Source organism: Lepus europaeus, chromosome X, assembly GCF_033115175.1.
Source record: "Lepus europaeus isolate LE1 chromosome X, mLepTim1.pri, whole genome shotgun sequence".
In the NCBI taxonomy this organism is placed as follows: domain Eukaryota; kingdom Metazoa; phylum Chordata; class Mammalia; order Lagomorpha; family Leporidae; genus Lepus; species Lepus europaeus.
The window spans coordinates 26,039,088-26,058,228 of record NC_084850.1 but is presented as its reverse complement, the minus strand read 5'-3'; the positions used below and the strand labels follow the sequence as shown (position 1 = coordinate 26,058,228).

The 19,141-nt window shown below is 41.5% G+C and overlaps 1 protein-coding gene across 1 annotated transcript in view; it reads right to left on the bottom strand.

The window, feature by feature from the left end:
- The window catches only part of ZNF280C (zinc finger protein 280C), a 37,862-nt gene extending 18,963 nt beyond the window's left edge, over window positions 1–18,899 (bottom strand). The window contains exons 1-10 of the mRNA XM_062184103.1: window positions 18,807–18,899; window positions 14,213–14,254; window positions 14,052–14,092; window positions 9,906–10,043; window positions 8,887–8,978; window positions 4,636–4,750; window positions 3,138–3,305; window positions 2,887–2,996; window positions 1,340–1,557; window positions 300–457 (exon numbers count right to left, since the gene is read on the bottom strand). Coding sequence (XP_062040087.1) covers window positions 300–457; window positions 1,340–1,557; window positions 2,887–2,996; window positions 3,138–3,305; window positions 4,636–4,750; window positions 8,887–8,978; window positions 9,906–10,043; window positions 14,052–14,076 — 1,024 coding nt within the window. The 5' untranslated portion in view covers window positions 14,077–14,092; window positions 14,213–14,254; window positions 18,807–18,899. The remainder of the gene's footprint in view (window positions 1–299; window positions 458–1,339; window positions 1,558–2,886; window positions 2,997–3,137; window positions 3,306–4,635; window positions 4,751–8,886; window positions 8,979–9,905; window positions 10,044–14,051; window positions 14,093–14,212; window positions 14,255–18,806) is intronic.
- Window positions 18,900–19,141: the final 242 nt, after the last annotated feature.

Below are 19,141 nucleotides of genomic sequence, written 5' to 3'. Positions count from 1 at the left end.
ATTAAAATGTAAATCAAAGCCAATGATTTCAAATTTGAAAACCACAGAATTTAGGTGTTCTAACTTAGTCTCCTACCCACAATGCATGAGTTATGCCAAGCAAACTTCTACTACTGAATTATTTATAAGAGAGATTTCAATTTTAGTAACAAATTTTACTTAGGTTTATAAATGTGTTTTTCAGTTTTGCCCTAACATTATAAAATCTTTCTTAGTCTTATTTGTTGGAATTTATAAGATTTCTTCACAATTCAGATAATCAAATCAATATTTAGAAGCTCAATGAAATTATCTCTTACTAGAAACTTCCTGACGGGTGTGTGTATTCTCAATGTGGCACTGCAGCTGGAGGGGTGTGGAAAACTTTCGGTAGCAGTGCTGGCAGGTGGTATGGCTTTCCCAACTCTTACTGTTCTGTTTGTCAAGTTCCAAGTGGTGTTTCATGTGGTTCATGAACCTGTAAATGATAGTCAACAGGTGCAAAAATTCAGATTTATAACCAAAGAAAAATCTTACAAGTATCTGAAACTAAATTTTAAAGATGCAGTTGCATGACTCAAAATCATATCTCTAGGGCCTGAAGCACTCTACAAAGAAATGCACACTAAATAATTTACTTTCATTAACTGGCTCAGTAAATGTTTCTCTTTTTTCTTTTTAAAATAATCCATTAATGTAGTCAACATCAAATAAATAGTTTGCTATAATTCATTATTTCAGATAAATCATTTCTTTTTGGTAAAGACCAATACTAGTCTTCTTTTCCATATATGAAACAAAAGGTAAGAAACCCTACCACCAAAACCTATCGTCATGAGAAAAATCTTTTGAAGTCCTCTGAGATATACATTTTTCAGTCCTACATTTTGCTAATTTCAGCTTCCCTAAAAAGCTTCTTAAGCGAAATAACTACAGGGGCTAGCACTGTGGCATAGCAGGTGGGGCTGCCGCCTGCAATGCTGGTATCCAATATGGGCACCAGTTCAAGTAATAGCTGCTACAGGTGAGATCTAGCTCCCTGCTAATTGCTTGAGAAAAGCAGCAGCAGATTGCCCAAGTATTATGGCCCCTGCTGTCTACACGAGAGACCATGAAGAAGCTCCTGGCTCTGGTCTGGCCAACCCCCAGCTGTTGCAGCCATCTGCGGAGTGAACCAGAGGGTAGAAGATCTCTGTCTATCCCTCTAATCTTAAAAAAAAAACACACCCTTTAACAGGATAACCTGCCTCTGTTCTTAGTAGAAAGTATTAATCATTTGGGGATGGCACAGAATAATAAAGATACAGTATTCATATCTGTAATATACCAACCTTCAAGCAAATGCAAAGTACTTACATACCTAATATTATTTTTAAGAACTTTAAAGCAAGTGACGCATTTAAAAGTTGTGTAAGTCTTTGGTTCCGCCTCAATAGCTCCTTCATGTGTTCCGTAATAAAAGTCACTAACTAACATAATTAATTTCTCCTTCTCCGAAGCAATCTCGGCGGTGTCTTCAGTACGTGAAGATTCTACTTTAACTTCCAAGAAGTTATTCACCATGTCTGGACAACAACACTGAAAGAGGAACAAACATAAGTCATACTTATATCTTTTAAAAACTGGATACTAAAAAATGATTATGTGTTTATAACTAGCACCAGATTTTATGAAACTATATTTGGCCTATATTTGGAAAGATATTCACCAAAATGTTGATTTCCTTCTTTATAAATTTTAAAAAGCTCCCAATAATAAATATTATCCTCATACAGAAGTAACTCCAAAAATAAATTGGAAACCTTACGATCAGGGCTGTCTATATATCTAACATAGACAATTTTCCTTGTAATTTTTCTTTATCAAATATTTACATCTGAAAAAAAATTTTTTTGACAGGCAGAGTGGACAGTGAGAGAGAGAGACAGAGAGAAAGGTCTTCCTTTTTGCCGTTGGTTCACCCTCCAATGGCCGCCACGGTAGGCGCGCTGCGGTCGGCGCACCGCGCTGATCCAATGGCAGGAGCCAGGTGCTTCTCCTGGTCTCCCATGGGGTGCAGGGCCCAAGGACTTGGGCCATCCTCCACTGCACTCCCTGGCCACAGCAGAGAGCTGGCCTGGAAGAGGGGCAACCGGGACAGGATCGGTGCCCCGACCGGGACTAGAACCCGGTGTGCCGGCGCCGCAAGGCAGAGGATTAGCCTAGTGAGCCGCGGCGCCGGCCTACATCTGAAATTTCTTATCCAAAAATATACATTTCATATTTGTGTCAAGATGAACTTTAAAAGGAAAGAGTAATTCTATGTGCCATTATCTATAAGCTTAATTATCAAATAACAGTAGTATTTCAGTAAAGCCTGGTTGGAGCTAGACTTTGAGCACAGCTAATCTGCCGTTCTCCAAACTCAAGAAGCTAGAAAATGTCTGAGAAACAAAGAAGTATTAGTTACATTTTGAAAATCAACACATTCTATCTAAAATATTCTAGGCTGTATTAAACATTTCATGTGAAATGCTCTATCATTAGGAGTTTACTTTTGAGTTGAAAATTAAAATACAAAATTAAGATTTTCACTGAGTAATGACATGCATAGGTCACCATGAACAAAAGGAAATTAAGTTATATGAAAAATTAGGCCCCTAATACAAATGCCTGCTTAATAAAAAGTTTGAACAGCTTTAGTTAATACAGTATTTTGATTAATATATGCATATTACAAAGTTTTAAAATTTCATGATGGGGAGGATTTCAAAATCTTGTATATAATGATGATCATTATGAATTACCAATTGTTAGTTGTTATATAGAAATCAACATTAGATTTAGCTAAATATCTAAATTAGCATTTATTGTACACTAATCATTATTTGTAAACATTTAAAAAATTGAATTTAAAAATAATTTTACCTTCATGTGGAATTTCAAATGATCCAAAAGACTGAACTCAGAATTGCACTTTGGACAAGCTTTTAGGACAGATTTTCCAGTTTTATCTTGAGATGATGAGGTATCTGCAGCTAAAATAAATTAAGGACTTTTATGACTACAATTCATCTTTTAAAAACATTGTATAACCACGATAGTTTCAAAATTAATCACAATTTCTAAGATTTATGTATAAGCAATATGGTTTCTGTTTTAAATGATAGATTTCATACTTCCTGTTCCTCCAGTAGACTGGGAGGGTGCCTCTGAAGAACAGTCCATTAAAGACACTGAAGCAGAGGGATTTACTTCAGAAACACTTTCACTGGTATTTGGTTGTACTGGATTAACACCGTTTTCTTTAGAAGAGACTTTTAATTCAAGTGAAGTTTGACCACAACCTACAAAAGTTTAAATAGTGGGAAGGACATTTGTAAATGACTTAATATACAGTATTATTTACATAAAACTGCTACTGAAAACAGCTTTCCATTTAAAATTAACTAAAAATACCTTGGAGTTAAAGGTCATTTAAATTAAGTTATCTATTTATTCTCTACTAATCTTGATCCATAATATCTCATTCATTCAAATGAAAAGGCTTGGAGTTAGTATAATGGTTTTTTCCCCCTCTTAAAAAACAAGTCACTTCCAAAGATTTCCTTTAATATCATAAAATATTTCCATGGTGAAGTGATCTAGCAACACATGCACCAATGTGCCTCTTGACAAGAGTTCCCCCAACCCCTACCCCCTCCCACACCAAGGCTGGTGTGAGAGCGGAGAAATGAAGCATAATGGTTTTCAAACTATGTTTTCCTAAGTCTAAAATGTCTTAGGGAATATAATGGGCATGTCAGATAGAAAATTTTCCTTTTACATTTTATTAGGCTTTTGTACAAAATTTTATTTGTATTAGGGATATCATTGCTAAAATAGTTTTGAGTTTGAAAACCATCAATTTCAAGCCAAAGGATTATGTATTTCAGTACATATGCAAGAGAAACATTTTGGCTATTACCATACACAGCAAAGTGATTTTTAAAAATATTTGGAGAGCAGAGGCAAGGAGAGCAAGAATGAGTGAGCACTATCTGTGTGACAAGAACACTTACCTCTTGTTCCTACTTCTTTTTTTAAAGAATTATTTACTTGAAAAGCAGTGAGAGAAAGAGTGAGATAGATTAATTCCATCTACTAGTTCACTCCTCAAATGGTCTCAAGGGCTGGGGCTCAGCCAGGCTGATGCCAGGTGCCTAGAACTCCTTCTGGGTCTCCCATGTGAGTGGCAGGAGCTCAAGTACTTGGGTCATCTTCCACTGCTTACTCAGGCATATTAGCAGAGAACTGGATTGGAAGTGGAGGGGCCACCAGAACCCCAACCTGTTCTGCCACAATGCCAGCCCTACTAGTACTGTCTTTTTTTTTTAACATAATATTTAAGGCATCAGGAAACTTCTGATTCAAAAACTAAGATTTTTTTTCACTCTATGATTTGTTCCAAGTGATAACAAGCTCAAAGAACACTTTAGCCAACTTAACAGAAAGATTCTATTATTAAACTAATTTTATATAAAATCACTCAAGAAGGCATTCAGGAATGATGAGCTCTGTTCTATCTCAACATTTGAAAAACTTAACATGAAGATAGGAGACTCAAAACAAATTCAATTCCATATGATTATTCATCAAGTCTCCTTATAATTTTCATGAAAAAGTACTAAACCAAACCTTCTAGAAGAATATCTGATATGCCGGGGGACTCTGGTACTGTATCCTGGGTCAGGTCAGACCGTAAGTCTGAAGAATCATCCAAATGAGTTTGTTGTAAGTGCCCCGTATAATCCTGCAAAAAATTATAATTTTGTTTTATGGATTTTACTATAAAGGTAAATTTCACTGTATGTCAATACTTTATAACTTTAATGACTCAGTCACTAGTGAGTTATAAAACAAAGTTTATTTTTTGCTAAAATTAGCATCTACTGGATGAGGGGTATGTAGGAACTCTGCATTATTTTTTGTTCTAAAATTAGTAGAAAAAGTTAAAATTAAAAGTAATAATACTAGCAAAGTAGGAGGTTATATTTTGGTACAAATTTACTGCAAGAAACTTGGCAGTTTTTATCAAGGGCTTTAAAAGTTCAGATACTTTCATCCAATTAGTCCAATCATTCCTCTAAGAATTTATGCTGTGAATCTGAAAATGTTTAATGGGAATTACTTATACTAGCAAAAATCTAAAAACCTATTTGCCTAACAGGAGAAGAATGGTAAAATAAATTGATTCCTACTGATATTTTGTTTCAGACTACCCATCTATAGAAAACAAAACAAAAATCAAAATACAGTATGTATTCTTTTTCTAACTCATCCTCTCCTACACATTACTTTTATAATGAGAATATAAAGATTTTGCTTGCTTGTTTTGTGTTTACAAGTTCAGAGGTGATTAGGTCAAGAATTTTATTTTGCTGCTAAGTTTTCTCTCTTTTTTTTTTTTTACAGGCAGAGTGGACAGTGAGAGAGAGACAGAGAGAAAGGTCTTCCTTTTGCCATTGGTTCACCCTCCAATGGCCGCCGCGGCTGGCGTGCTGCGGCCGGCGCACCGCACTGATCCGATGGCAGGAGCCAGGTGCTTCTCCTGGTCTCCCACGGGGTGCAGGGCCCAAGTTCTTGGGTCATCCTCCACTGCACTCCCTGGCCACAGCAGAGAGCTGGCCTGGAAGAGGGGCAACCGGGACAGAATCCGGCACCCCAACCGGGACTAGAACCCGGTGTGCCAGCGCCGCAAGGCGAAGATTAGCCTGTTGAGCCACGGCGCCGGCCTACTAAGTTTTCTAATGACAAGTTTGTTAAGAAGTTAAGAGACACATATTGAGGTGACCCAAAATCATTCCATCCTTAGAATTTGAGGTCTAAAAAGCCCATTTCTACATTTGAGCTTTAATGTATAAAAGCAATAATGGTTGCCTCAATTGTAACTAAGCACGATCTTATTTGTGGGGCATATAGTTTAAATATTTGCACTTAAAAAATGGAAAACAGGTCAGCGCTGTGGCATAGTGGTTAAGGCTGCTGCCTGCAGCACCAGCACCCCATACGGGCGCCGGTTCAAATCCTTGCTGCTCTACTTCCGATCCAGCTCTCTGCTATGGCCTGGGAAAGCAGCAGAGGATGGCCCAAGTCTTTGGGTCCTTGCATCCGCGTGGGAGACCTGGAAGAAGCTCCTGATCGGCGCAGCTCTGGCCACTGCGGCCAACTGGGGAGTGAACCAGCGGATGGAAGACCTCTCTCTGACTCTCCTTCTCTCTGCGTAACCCTGATTTTCAAATAAATAAATAAATCTTAGGAAAAAAAGGAAAACAGGGGCAAGTGTTGGGGTACAGTGCAAGTGTTGTGAGGTAAGCTGCCTTTTGTGAGCTGGCAACCCACAGTGGAATGCTGGTTCAGTTCCTGGCTGCTTGGCTTCTGATCCAGCTCCCTTCTAATGTGCCTTGGAAGGCGGTAGAGGATGATGGCTCAAGTGTTTGAGTCCCTACCACCCATGTGGGAGACCCAGATGTGGCTCCAGGTTCCTGGATTTGGCTTAGACAAGCCACGGCCATTTGGGAAGTGAACCAGCAGATGGAAGACCCCTCTCTGTCTCTATCACTATTTCAAATAAATATTTTTAAAAATATTAAAGAACATTCACTTACAATTTCCCAAAAAAGGTTCTTTAATAGAAATTCCTTCGAATAAATACTTTAAGACCTTTCTGAGGTTAAGTACCATAATTTCAGAGAGCAGACACATCAGTCAATAAATAACTTGTTAAAATAATTTTAAGTCAGAATATCTTATGTCTGTTCAAAATAGTTCAGAAAGATACAAAATACAATGAGGTAAAGCAGCAGATAGACAGGTTATCTGAATTCCAGCCTATTTATATAATCTTGGCAAGTCACTTCTGAGCCTCAAATTATTTACTTTTCTAACTGAAATAATAGCAACCAATAATTGTGTATTTAGAATGTACTCAACTCTCATAGTACATGTATTTTACCAAGTAGTTGTCACTACAGTATTAATAAAGATCTAGTATTATCTTACATTACCCATGCTCTTACAGCATATCACACTGGCTTCAAAAGAGCTAATAATCACCTCCCTCCCTGAAGGAGTTGTTGAGGTAAACAGAATAGTTTAAAAAAAGAGAAAATTCCCTTACTTGGATTTCCCAATTTATTCAAGAATATGTATCTGTTGCTGCATATTATAGTCACTTGGAGAGTTTTAAAATGTCAACACACTGAAATGGGAAAATGTCTGTTATGACTAAATTTTTAAACTTGTGGACCCTAAGCAAGTTTCAGCAAATGTCAAGACTCTGTAGACTGACAATATCATTGCTCTTGGGCAATGCTTCCATTTTTAAAAACATACTTAAATTATGGATGTATATGTGTATAGGCATTTTTTTAAGGATTTATTATTCACTTGAAAGAGTTAGAGAGAGAGAGAAGGAGAGGCCGAGAAAGAGAGAGAAGTCTTCCGTCCGCTGGTTCACTCCCCAATTGGCCGCAACAGCTGGAGGTGCACCGACCCGAAGCCAGGAGCCTCTTTTGGGTCTCCCACGCAGGTGCAGGGGCCCAAAGACTTGGGCCATCTTCTACTGCTTTCCCAGGCCATAGCAGAGAGCTGGATCAGAAGTGGAGCAGCTTGTACTCGAACCGGCACCCATATGGGATGCCAGCACTGCAGGCAGCAGCTTTACCTGCTATGCTGCAATGCCGGCCCTGTATAGGCATTTTTTAAAGATTTATGTATTTGAAAGTTAGAATTGGCCAGCGCCGCGCTCAATAGGCTAATCCTCCACCTGCGGCACCGGCACACCAGGTTCTAGTCCCGGTTGCCCCTCTTCCAGGCCAGCTCTCTGCTGTGGCCCAGGAGTGCAGTGGAGGATGGCCCAAGTCCTTGGGCCCTGCACCCGCATGGGAGACCAGAAGCACCTGGCTCCCTGCTTCGGGTCTGCGCGATGCGTCGGCTGCGGCGGCCATTGGAGGGTGAACCAATGGCAAAAAGGAAGACCTTTCTCACTGTCTCTCTCACTATCTACTCTGACTGTCAAAAAAGAAATTTAGAGTTACAGACAAGCAGAAGGAGAGAGAGAGATTGATTTTCCATGTGCTGGTTCACTCAAGTGGCTGCAATTGGGCCAGGCCAAAGCCAGGAGCTTCTTCAGGGTCTGCCATGTGGGTGCAGGGGCCCAAGTACTTGAGCCATCTTCCGCTGCTTTTCCAGGCACATTAGCAGTGAGCTGGATCTGAAGTTGAGCAGCTGGGACTGGAACCGGCATCCTTATGGGATACCAACACTGCAGGCAGAGGTTTAACCTTCTACCTTCTACACCACAGCGCTGGCCCCTAGGCATGTTTCTGAAATCCCAGGTTAAACTGGATTAAAAGCCTAGATCCATCATTTACTAGCTGTGTGGCCTTAAGTGAATTATTTATCCTCTCTGATCTTCAGTATTCTCAACTATAAAATGGGGATAGTAATAGTGCCTATCTCATAGGGATATCATAAGAATCAAAAATATTAATTTCTATATAGCATTTAGCACTAAGAATTGCATATATTAACAGTCAAACAAATGTTAGCTATTCTCACATTACTTTTGTTGTATTTTTAAAACTAAGAAGGAATGTTTTCACAAATAAATAGCAACAATGACTTTGGGATGATCTTCCCACTTGGTTCATTTTAAATTTAAAAATGTTGTCATGCAATATTGTAATTACACCCTTTTACTCATGTTTCGAAAGCAGTTTTCAATACCTATATCTGATTTATTGGATAATTAGTTTCTATAGCTACTGCTTTGGGTATTGGCTGAGATATATCAAAGATGCTGACATTTTCTGATGGTCACAATTTTAACTCAGTATTATATTCAACATGTCTTTGAACTACCTGTGTAATTTCACAGACACTTACCTGAGTTGCAATGCTGTCTGTAGATTTTGAGTCAGGCGGACACATAGGCAAGGTAGACACAGAACTTAGAGACTGCAATTCATCTGAATTACCTGCATTTTAAAATTATACAATAGACTGAATATATTTCTATATAACCAAATTATCAAAGTACTTCACTTTAAAATTAAAATAGTATAGCAGTAGTATACTTGGAGTGACTCATTCTTTATTCCCTTTGAGGATGAGCTGGAGTTACTTCTGTTCAACATATCTAGAAGAATTGTTTTATTTGTAAAATTGTTAATGAAATATATTATAGAAAGACCTTTCTAAAAGTATGTCTATACCCAGCCAATAATAGAAGTCTATTTTTAAGATTTAATCATTCATTTGAAAAGCAGTTACAGAGAGTCAGAGGCAGAAGCCAGGAGAGAAAGTCAGAGGCAGAGGCGGGGACAGAGGCAGGGACAGATCTTCCATCCGCTGGTTCACTCCTCAAATGGCCTCAACAGCTGGAGCTAGGCCGATCCAAAGCCAGGAGCTAGAGAGGCTTTTTCCAGGTCTCTCACACGGGTGCAGGGGTCCAAGCAGTTTGGCTATCTTCTACTGCTTTCCCAGGCCATAAACAGAGAGCTGGATCAGAAGAGGAGCAGCCAGGACATGCACTGGCACCCATATGGGATGGTGGCACCCCAGACGGAGGCTTAGTCTACTATGCCACAGGACCAGCTCCCAAGACTTAAATTTAAAATAACATTTTCAATTGCAAAAGGCCCACAATGCTGTCAGGCAATCTTTACCCTAAGTTAAATTATTTTCCTTTTCTCAATCTGATATTTTAGCCTGTCACCTCTTACCCTGGTCCCCAACCATATCCCCACTCTGAGTCTCACAAGTTCTTACTGACCTTTACCTACCATCCCAACTTCACCCCTTACAGAAGAGCAAGTACATCAAAGAATATAAGACAAACCCACAGGTTTTCCTATTAGAAGCAACCAACAACTATGTAATGAAACTTCACTGAAAATGCTTACTTGAAATGGCAGTTTTTGCATTTGATATCTCTTTAACAAAGATTAGCTCATCGTCATCTGAAGTTTCTTCTTTTTTCTGCCATGGTTCCAGCTCGTCATCTTCACATTCAATGACAATTTCGGCTCCTTTTGGATTATCTAATTTTCAAAAGGAAAAAGTAAATCTTATTTTAAAGAAAAATACTTTTGCAATATTTAAAATATACTTTAATAATCTTAAAAACAATCATTGAACTGATATTTGTACTCAGTATATGGCAGCAAAAATAAACTCCAGACTCAATCTCTTAGATCTAAACTAATAATTAGTTAGCTAGGGGTGGGTATTGTGGTGCAGTGGGTTAGGTTGCTGCTTGTGACACTGGCATTCTATACCTAAGTACCAGCTGGAGACCCTGTGGCTCCGCTTTCGGAATCCAGCATTCTGCCAATGTACCTGGGAAAGCAGTGGAAGATCCAGATAAGAGTTCTAGGCTCCTGACTTGGGCTTGGCCCAGCCCCAGCTGTTGCAGTTATTTGGGGGAGCAAACCAATGGATGGAAGATCTTTTCCTCTGTCTCTTTCCCACTCTTTGCCACTCTGCCTTTCAAATAAATAAAGTACTTTTTAAAAAAGATTTACTTACCTGGCCAGCTCTCCTCCCAGGCCAGCCAAGTAATGAAAGTCAACAGAGTGCCTTCCCCTAGGAGGTTCACACCTCCCTTAGGATATACCCCATGTGAAGAGATAGATAGGCCTGGGCCTCTGAATTTACAAGGCCTAAAGCCCAGCAGATTATTATCAAGCCCCTTCTATCAGGTTCTATTTGCCTCTCAATCAGAAAACTTAATTGTAGCTTAGACAGCACCTTTCTTAGCTCCTCTAATAATGACTCTGTCCTTTGTTCTAGGCCCTGTCTAGTGCACTTGGGCCTCATTCCTTTGTAATCATAACCTCTACTCTACCACCAATGGCTCTACTCCCAACATGTGTGTACTGATGGTCCTCTTCCCCACTTAATGCTGTATAATTGTTCAAACCTGGTAAATGCCACTCTTAGGATCATTGGTTACTATCCTCACTCTGTCTTTTATGACCTTGTCTAAATATGATCAGAGTCGGCAAACTTGGAAGGCTTCCATAGCCTTGGCAACTCATGACGACAGCCTAGGATGGTTACTGGCGCCATAAACTAGAGTGTCAATTTGTTGGGTCAACAACAGGAGCCACTGTGCACTTGCTCCTCATGTGGGATCTCTGTCCTTAATGTGCTGTACATTGTGATTTAATGCTATAACTAGTACTCAAACAGTATGTTTCACTTTGTGTTTCTATGTGGGTTCAAACTGTTGAAATCTTTATACTAAATTGATCTTCTGTATATAAAGAGAATTGAAAATGAATCTTGATGCAAATGGAAGGGGAGAGGGAGCGGGAGAGGGGAGGGTTGCGGGTGGGAGGGAAGTTATGGGGGGGGGAAGCCATTGTAATCCATAAGCTGTACACTGGAAATTTATATTCATTAAATAAAAGTTAAAAAAAAAAGTAATCATCTGCTGCCTAACAGGATACATATTCAGGAAATTAGATTGGAAGTAAAGTAGTAAGGACTCGAGTCAGCCTCCCAAATGGCATCTTAACCACTGCACAATAACTGCTGTTATTTTTTAATGCTTCTTAATTGCACTCAACTTTGAAGTTTCTTGAGTGGAAAAAAAATGTTTTTTCTTCCTTTATAATTCCTCCTACATATAGGGTAAGAAACTTGGCCAATTTGGACAATGTCAAATTTAAAGAGATCTATGTATACTGATAACTAAAAAAGTTTATATTCATGTTGATACTCTGTTAGACACATGAGTCTTCCTCATTCTTTTTAAGATTTTATTTATTTACTTGAGAGGTAGAGTTACAGACATTGAGAGGGAGAGACAGAGAGAAAGGTCTTCAGTCCGTCAGTTCACTCCCCAAATGGCCACAACAGTCGGAGCTTTTGCTGATCTGAAGCCAGGTGCTTCTTCCCGGTCTCCCACATGGGTGCAGGGGCCCAAGGACTTGGGCCATCCTCCACTACTTTCCCAGATCATAGCAGAGAGCTGGATTGGAAGAGCAGCAGCCAGGACTAGAACCGGATCCATATGGGATGCCAGCACTGCAGGCGGAGGATTAACCTACTGTGCCATGGCGTCGGCCCCTCCTCATTCTTTTTTTAAAAATATTTTATTTATTAAATTATTTTGAGAGGTAGAGTTACAGAATGAGAGACAGAGAGAGAGAGGTCTCTCATCTGCTGGTTCATTCCCTAAGTGGCTATAGCGGCCGGAGCTGGGCTGATCCAAAGCGTCTTCTGGGTTCCTTGTGGGTGTAAGGGCCCAAGCAATTGGGCCATCTTCTACTGCTTTTCCAGAGCATAGCAGAGAGCTGGATCAGAAGAGGAGCAGCCCGAGGACTAGCACTGTGACATAGCGGTTAAAGCCGCCGCCTGTAGTGCTGGCATCTCATATGGGCACTGGTTCAAGTCCCGGCTGCTCCACTTTCAATCCAGCTCTCTGCTATGGCCTGGGAAAGCAGTAGAAGATGTTCCAAGTCCTTGGGCTCCTGCACCCGTGTGGGAGACCTGGAAGAAGCTGCTGGCTTCAGTGAACCAGTGGATGGAAGATCTCTGTCTCTGCCTCTCCTTCTCTCTGTGTAACTGTCAAATAAAGAAATAAATCTTATAAAAAAAAAAGGAAAAGAGGAGGAGCAGCTGGCACTTGAACCAGTGCCCATATGGGATGCTGGTGCCACAGGTGGAGGCTTTAGTCCACTATGCCACAGTGCCAGCCCCTTTCTCATTCTTTGTAACTGGGGATTGCCACTGTTTAAACAGTAAAGATATATATTTTTTTAAAAAATTTATTTAATGAATATAAATTTCCAAAGTACAGCTTATGGATTACAATGGCTTCCCCCCCATAACTTTCCTCCCACCCTCAACCCTCCCCTTTCCCGCTCCCTCTCCCCTTCCATTCACATCAAGATTCATTTTCAATTCTCTTTATATACAGAAGATCAGTTTAGTATATATTAAGTAAAGATTTCAACAGTTTGCCCTCACATAGCAACACCAACTGAAAAATACTGTTGGAGTATTAGTTATGGCATTAAATCACAATGTACAGCACATTAAGGACAGAGATCCTACATGATATTTTTTTAAGGATTAATTTTCTATGCAATTTCCAATTTAACACCAGGTTTTTTTTTCATTTTCAATTATTTTAATATACAGAAGATCAATTCAGTATATACTAAGTAAAGATTTCATCAGTTTGCACCCACACAGAAACACAAGGTGTAAAAATACTGTTTCAGTACTAGTTATAGCATTACTTCACATTGGACAACACATTATGGACAGATCCCACATGAGACGAAAGTACACAGTGACTCCTGTTGCTGACTTAACAATTTGACACTCTTGTTTATGGCGTCAGTAATCTCCCTAGGCTCTAGTCATGAGTTGCCAAGGCTATGGAAGTCTTTAGGGTTCGCCGACTTCAATCTTATTCCGACAGGGTCATAGTCAAAGTGGAAGTTCTCTCCTCCCTTCAGAGAAAGGTACCTCCTTCTTTGATGGCCCCGTTCTTTCCATTGGGATCTCACTCGCAGAGATCTTTCATTTAGTTTTTTTTTTTCTAGAGTGTCTTGGCTTTCCATGCCTAAAATACTCTCATGGGCTCTTGAGCCGGATCCGAATGCCTTAAGGGCTGATTCTGAGGCCAGAGTGTTATTTAGGACATCTGCCATTCTATGAGTCTGCTGTGTCTCCCACTTCCCATGTTGGATTGTTCTCTCCCTTTTTGGTTCTAAAAGATATATTTTTGAGTGAAAAATTTTAGAAGATACGAAAAAGCACCCTATAGTATGATCTTATTTAGAAATCACATATTTTAGTCTTTGCATTAGGAAAAAGTTTATGATTATGCAAACCACACCTATAATATTTATCTCTGGGGATGAGTAAGAAAACATTTCAAATTTACTGACATTTTTACTGCATATCGTTCATTTTTATGAGTAGATATTAAATAAATCCAAGTTTGTTTTGTTTTTAAAGAAAATGTGCCCACCTCTGTCTCTTACAAAAGCAATGCATATTAGTATCAATCGCAACACTATACTTACTTTTTGGGGGGTTGTTGTTATCCATGAGGTCGACGAGTCACCTAAGTACCAACACATGACATAAATCAATTTTATTAGTCACATTAAGTCACACCAAATATTGAAACATGAAACCCGATTCAGAAACATTTGGGTCTAATTTTAATTTCCAATAAACTTACTCTGTGACTCAGGGAAGGCAGCAGTAGTCTTAGTTTTCCGCCCTATAAAATAAAGATACTATTAGAATAGACTTTGTTAAATTAAAAGGTATACACATTTAATCTTTCTGTCCTACAAAAGCTTGCTTTTTAAGTTTGATATATAATACACTTCCTGGAATTGGTTCATTCCTGAAATAATGCAAATTTAGTAAATAGAATGCTGAATACTAAATAAGTAGTAGCATTTACTACATGAAGAAATCTGATGAATTATTAAAGTAAAAATAAGCTTTAAAAGGCATCTTTATGTAAAAATGAGTAATTACTCTGCAAAATATTTTAGTAAATCTGGGTTTTGAAATAAATGACATTCATAACATTTCAGAAATAAATGTTATTACTATAATATATGTTTAAATACATTTTTTAGAGGCTGGCACTGCAGCACAGTGGGTTAAAGCCTTGGCCTGCAGCACCAGCATCCCATATGGGTGCTGGTTGAAGTCCTGGCTGCTCCACTTGTGATCCAGCTCTCTGCTATGGCCTGGGACAGCAGAAGATGACCAAAGTGCTTGGGACCCTGCACCCACGTGGGAGACCGGAAGCTCCTGGCTTCAGATCAGCCCAGCTCTGGCTGTTGCAGCCATTTGGGGAGTGAACCAGTGGATGGACGACCCCTCTCTCTCTCTCTCTGACTCTACCTCTCTATTTAACTCTTTCAAATAAATAAAATAAATCTTTAAAAAAAGTAAATAAGTTTTTAGTTTTTACATATCAACTAACTGAAAAGTATAGAAAATTAAGTTGATAAATTTCCTCAGTTTAATTCATTAAAAAAAGAAGCCAAAAAAAGAGAACAAAGCCATCAGATTCTGGGAAAGAGAAAGGGAAGACAGGGAGGCATTCAAGTCTTGATGATACCATTTAAACACCTGAAGCTAGCCGTGTTTGAATCCGATTATCCACTAAAGCTTTTCATCTATGTCTCCATAAGATTACATAGTTAGAATCATACAGTATGTCTTATTGACATACACTTTCAGTTCTCTGGTTATTATCACTGCCTTCTGATTGCTTTCCCTTACCACTGATTGGCTGTTATTCTGACTTCCTGATTGGCAGCTGTTCTACTCCTCCCTTGATTGTTTAAATCTAGATTCGGTTTTCAGAAAGGGGCCAGAGAGAGCCACTTTATGTAAAAAAAGTGCCAGCACCGATTTACATCCTGGCTGCTCTACTTCTGAGCCAGTTCCTTGCTAATGGCCTGGGAAAAATAGTGGAAAATGGTCCAAGTGCTTGGACCTCTTGCCACCCATGTGGGAGACCCAGAAGCAGCTCTGGAAAAAGAGAGAAGACAGGGAGGCATTCAAGTCTTGATACCATTTAAACACCTGGAGCTAGCCATGTTTGACGCCAATTATCCACTCAGGCTTTTCAGACTACCTTCTTTCTATCTGTAATTCTGACTTTCAAAATAAAAAAAAATACACAAATCTTTTAAAAATACTGTCACAAACAAGCTGCGTTAGGCAAGTTCTCAAGCTCTTGACTCAGAACCTCTTTACTCTTAAAAAAATGTTTACATGGAGTGCTGGTATTGTGGCATTGCAGGTTAAGCCTCCACCTCCCATATGGGCACTGCCGGTTTGAATCCTGGTTGCTCTACTTCTGATCGCGCCCCCTGCTAGTGTGCCTGGGAACGCAGCAGAGAATGGCCCAAGTCCTTGGGACCCTGTTCCCACGTAGGAGATCCTGCGATAGATATGTCTGAATTTCGAATCCTGCCTATGGTTGCCTTGAGTGGACCAGACCAAATGATTTCATGGGACTTATTTGGTCCACTGGCCAGACATTCCCCACCCCTGTTTTAAGTAATGATTCAGGAAAACTTAGGAATGTGAATCCAAAATGCATGTCTAAACTTTTGATTCATTCTCTGTGGTTTTCTTTTAAAGAGTACCCCTATTAACTCTTCAGTATATCAGGAAAAGCAGTCATCACTATGTACCTTTTGGGTACAATGGACCATGTTTATTTCTTATATTTTTAATTCACTTTGGAAACAATTTATCTGGGAATAAAGGAATTGTGAGAACCTTATTTTTCATTTAAAGTGTTTATATTAGCTTGTAGTGATTTCTATTATTTTATATATATAATTACATATATTTATATATATAATATTGAAATGTTTGTTTCTTCTGTGCCGAATATCAATATTTGTAATCCATGTAAATGCTTTTTTTCCAAAGATTTTTTTCAGAATCTTGCTACTTTTTTATAGAATTTTTTCAGTTGCCTTTAAGATTTACTTATTTATTTGAAAGTCAGAGTTACACAGAGGAGAGGCAGAGAGAGAGGCAGAGGAGTCCTCTATCTGCTGGTTCACTCCCCAACTGGCCAAAACGGCTGGAGATGCACTGATCGAAGCCAGGAGCTTCCTCTGGGTCTCCCACACGGCTGCAGGGGCCTAAGGACTTGGGCCATCTTCTACTGCTTTCCCAGGCCATAGCAGAGAGCTAGATTGGAAGTGGAGCAGCCAGGACTTGAACCTGAGCCCATATGGGATGCCAGCACTGCAGGCGGCGGCTTTACTCCTTATGCCACAGCGCCGATCCATGAATAACATTTCTTGTAATTTTTAGGTGAGCCTCCCTGCTTGTTTTATGCAACCACCTCACTCCCAGAAAAAGTTGAGCATAATAGTGAATTAAGCATCACACGAGGGTCAGAGAGCTTAGGTTCAAGAATTGACTCCATTACTTCCTATGACCTCAGTAAAGTCCTCTCCTTGAGATTGTTTATTCACCTTCAAAAAGTTCTGTTACCACCCCACAGCCCACCTCAAAAGGGGCGGTATCAAAGAAATATTCAAATACAAGATACAAGGGTGGGGGCGGCGCTGTGCCACTGGTTCAAGTCTCGGCTGCTCCCCTTCAGATTTAGCTCTCTGCTATGGCCTGGGAAAGCAGTGAAAGATGGCCCAAGTGTTTGGGCCCCTGCACCCGCATGGGAGACCCAGAAGCTCCTGGCTCCAGCCTTCGGATTGGCACAGCTCCGGCCGTTTCGGCCCTTTGGGGAGTGAACCAGTGGAAGGAAGACCTCTCTCTCTGTCCCTCCCTCTCACTATCTTTAACTCTACCTCTCAAATAAACAAAATCTTAAAAAAAAATACTAGGGTGAACGCAGATGTTTTCTTGGAAAACAGTTACATAGACAGGGAATCAGTGCCTTTACAGGCTCCGTCTCGGCTTAAGGAGCTAGCTTGAGTTTGCACAGTAACATCCAAATCAAAACACCTCACAAATACGAGATTTTTGTACTTTAAAATTCTACTTTAGGTTTTTACGTTTAATGACACTAAAAGACATTACAACCCACAGCCCAAACATGAAACAATAAAGCCATAAATTTAAGCTCACAGATTAAAAAAACAAACAAAACTGACAAATCTTTCCAAACAAAGAATTCCTTAAAGTTCTCCAATGCTCGCAGAAGCAGGCTTACTTGACATTTTCCCCTAAAAAGCATTAAAACATGAGGTAAGTTGAGAGGAATACCCTCTATCTCCACAGCAAGGGAAAGCCTAAGATGCACACACACACACATTTCCGTCTCTTATAGCAAAGCCGCGAACATCACTCTTAGAAAACAACAATGGATCCAACGCCACGTTTCTCCTCAGGGCTCTTAGCCTCGGGACAACAACGGAACGCAACGCCAATTTCCCCGAGAGCTGGGAATGGCTTTGGCAAGAACAAGGCAGTCCGCACAGAATGGCCATAACCTGGGTGGGGGAACCCGGGGGTGGGTGGGGGAAGGGGCCTGAGGAGCCCTGCCGCTTCAAAGTTCCGACTCCCCTCTCGCGTCTTAGCCTAGGACTGAAGAGACTCAGGTGGGCGGGTCTCCATCAAACGCTGCCGCCAAACGTACAGAAGACCAAAGGGAGCTGCCTCCAGACAGAAAAGCCACAACAAGCTAGGGACTCCCTAGCGTCGCCGGCCACAGCGGGAGCCGCGAAGCCTCGGCCCCGCCACCCGCCGCCAGGCAGCTACTTTCCCCCCAAATCCCTTCTCCGCCTCCTCAGGGTGGTCTCAAGATGGTGGCCCACCCGCCGCCGTGCCGCAAAGCCCGGCCCCTCACCCGCGCCCCGGGCCGTTGCGACGACCGGCGCCGGCGTCGAGCCCCTCAGCCCGCCCGCCTCACGGCCCGGCCCCCCCGCCAGCGTCGAGCCCCTCACCCGCACGCCCGGCCGTTGCGACGACCGGCGACGGTGTCGAGCCCCTCAGCCCGCCCGCCTCACGGCCCGGCCCCTCACCCGCACCCCCTGTGATTGTGGGGACCCGTGCCGGTGTGGAGCCCCTCAGCCCGCCCGCCTCACGGCCCGGCCCCTCACCCGCACCCCCGGCCGTCGCGACGACCGGCGTCGGTGTGGAGCCCCTCAGCCCGCCCGCCTCACGGCCCGGCCCGGCCCCTCACCCGCACCCCGGGCGGTAGCGGCGACCCGCGCCGGCAAGGAGCCCCTCAGCCCGCCCGCCTCACAGAACAGCGGCCACGGCTGCGCGGGAGAACCGCCGCCGGTACCAGCGACTCGGGGGCGGGGTTCGCTTACCAATAGCGGAGATCAGCCGACTGGGGCTCAGCGGAGGAAAGGGAGGAGCGCCAAAGCGCTAAGAGGCCGCCAAAAGGACTGGCGGCCAGGGAGTCCCCTTGCGGGCACTGAGCGCCGCAGGGACGGCAGCGAATTTATAGGCGTGCGCGCTGCCTTATGGGTAAACGCCAGCACCTAGCAGCACATCCGGGTACGTTTCCAGCAAACAATCCAGAGCGCGCGCAAACATGTGCGCTATTTTACACACCCTCGAAGGCGGCTGCTCTGAGGGGACAAAATACTGTACTTAAGACATCGCCTGCTTTTTATTAGACAAAAGGAAATATAAGTCAATA